At 42.6% G+C, this 949-nt stretch overlaps 1 protein-coding gene across 1 annotated transcript in view; it reads right to left on the bottom strand.

Moving 5' to 3' along the window:
• The window catches only part of LOC108299168 (neurogenic locus notch homolog protein 2-like), a gene marked incomplete at its 5' end in the record, with an annotated part of 44163 nt that overhangs the window by 40297 nt on the left and 2917 nt on the right, over positions 1–949 (bottom strand). The window contains 2 exons of the mRNA XM_017521521.2: positions 192–250; positions 680–942. Of these exons, the coding sequence (XP_017377010.1) occupies positions 192–250; positions 680–942 (322 nt within the window). The remainder of the gene's footprint in view (positions 1–191; positions 251–679; positions 943–949) is intronic.

Raw genomic sequence — 949 nt, 5'->3', positions numbered from 1 at the left:
GTCCATGTTTGTGTTTTGTTCCCTCTGAATGAAGAAAATAGATGGAAGAGAAGATAAACAAGCCATAGAAATATAACCAATCACAAGAAGGCAATAATAAGCCAGTAAAAACAAAATAAATGTCCCAAGCACACTCCAAACATAACACCTTCGAAACAAAGAACAGTTATGTGACATGGAGTCACACTCACGTCTTCTCAGTTGTAACAGCCATCGAAGGGGTGACACCTCTGAGTGAGATGTAGCGGTACTGAATGTGGGAAGTAAAAAGGCCATTAAGAGGAAAAGCTTCAGATTCAAAGAGACTTACAGGTAAATCCTATATGTACCACTTACCTATATGACCTTGAGCAAGCAAGCTCACTTTGCCTATCCTCCTCATGTGTAAAATGGCATAGGAACTTCTACATTGCTGAATTATTGAGGAATACATTAAAGAACCCAAAGTACAAAAGTGTCTGGCACATAGTAAATTACCAATAAATGGTAGCTGTATTATTGAAACTAAGACAAATAGCTAATGTCCTGGAAACATTCGAATGATAACCATGAGCTATGTGCCAGGTTCCAGCCACATACAATTAAAAAAAGGTTTTTTTTCAAATACTAAAGCACAATGGAGGCAAATGACTGTCCACCACTTGCATCTTAGGAGGCCACAATGTTTTTTCAAAGCTCAAGATCCAGTCAGTACAGGCAAGAAGGACAGCTGAGGAGTGAGTCCTCGGAGCAGCACTGCAGCCCCACAGACCTGGGCACTGAGACTCAGGCATTGCCAAAGCAAGGCCAAGTATCCCCTCTGGTCCCTGCTGGCACTCCAGGACCCACCTGTGTACGGCAGCACACAGTGGCAAGTGTAGCCACTTATGTCATCAAAGCAGGTTCCTTGGTTCAGGCATGGATTTGAGGCACATTCATCAATATTCACCTGGCAGTTATAGCCTGTAGA

The sequence above is a fragment of the Cebus imitator genome, unplaced genomic scaffold, assembly GCF_001604975.1.
Source record: "Cebus imitator isolate Cc_AM_T3 unplaced genomic scaffold, Cebus_imitator-1.0 Scaffold2528, whole genome shotgun sequence".
In the NCBI taxonomy this organism is placed as follows: Eukaryota; Metazoa; Chordata; class Mammalia; order Primates; family Cebidae; genus Cebus; species Cebus imitator.
The sequence above is the reverse complement of the archived record's forward strand: the minus strand, read 5'-3'. Positions and strand labels throughout refer to the sequence as shown.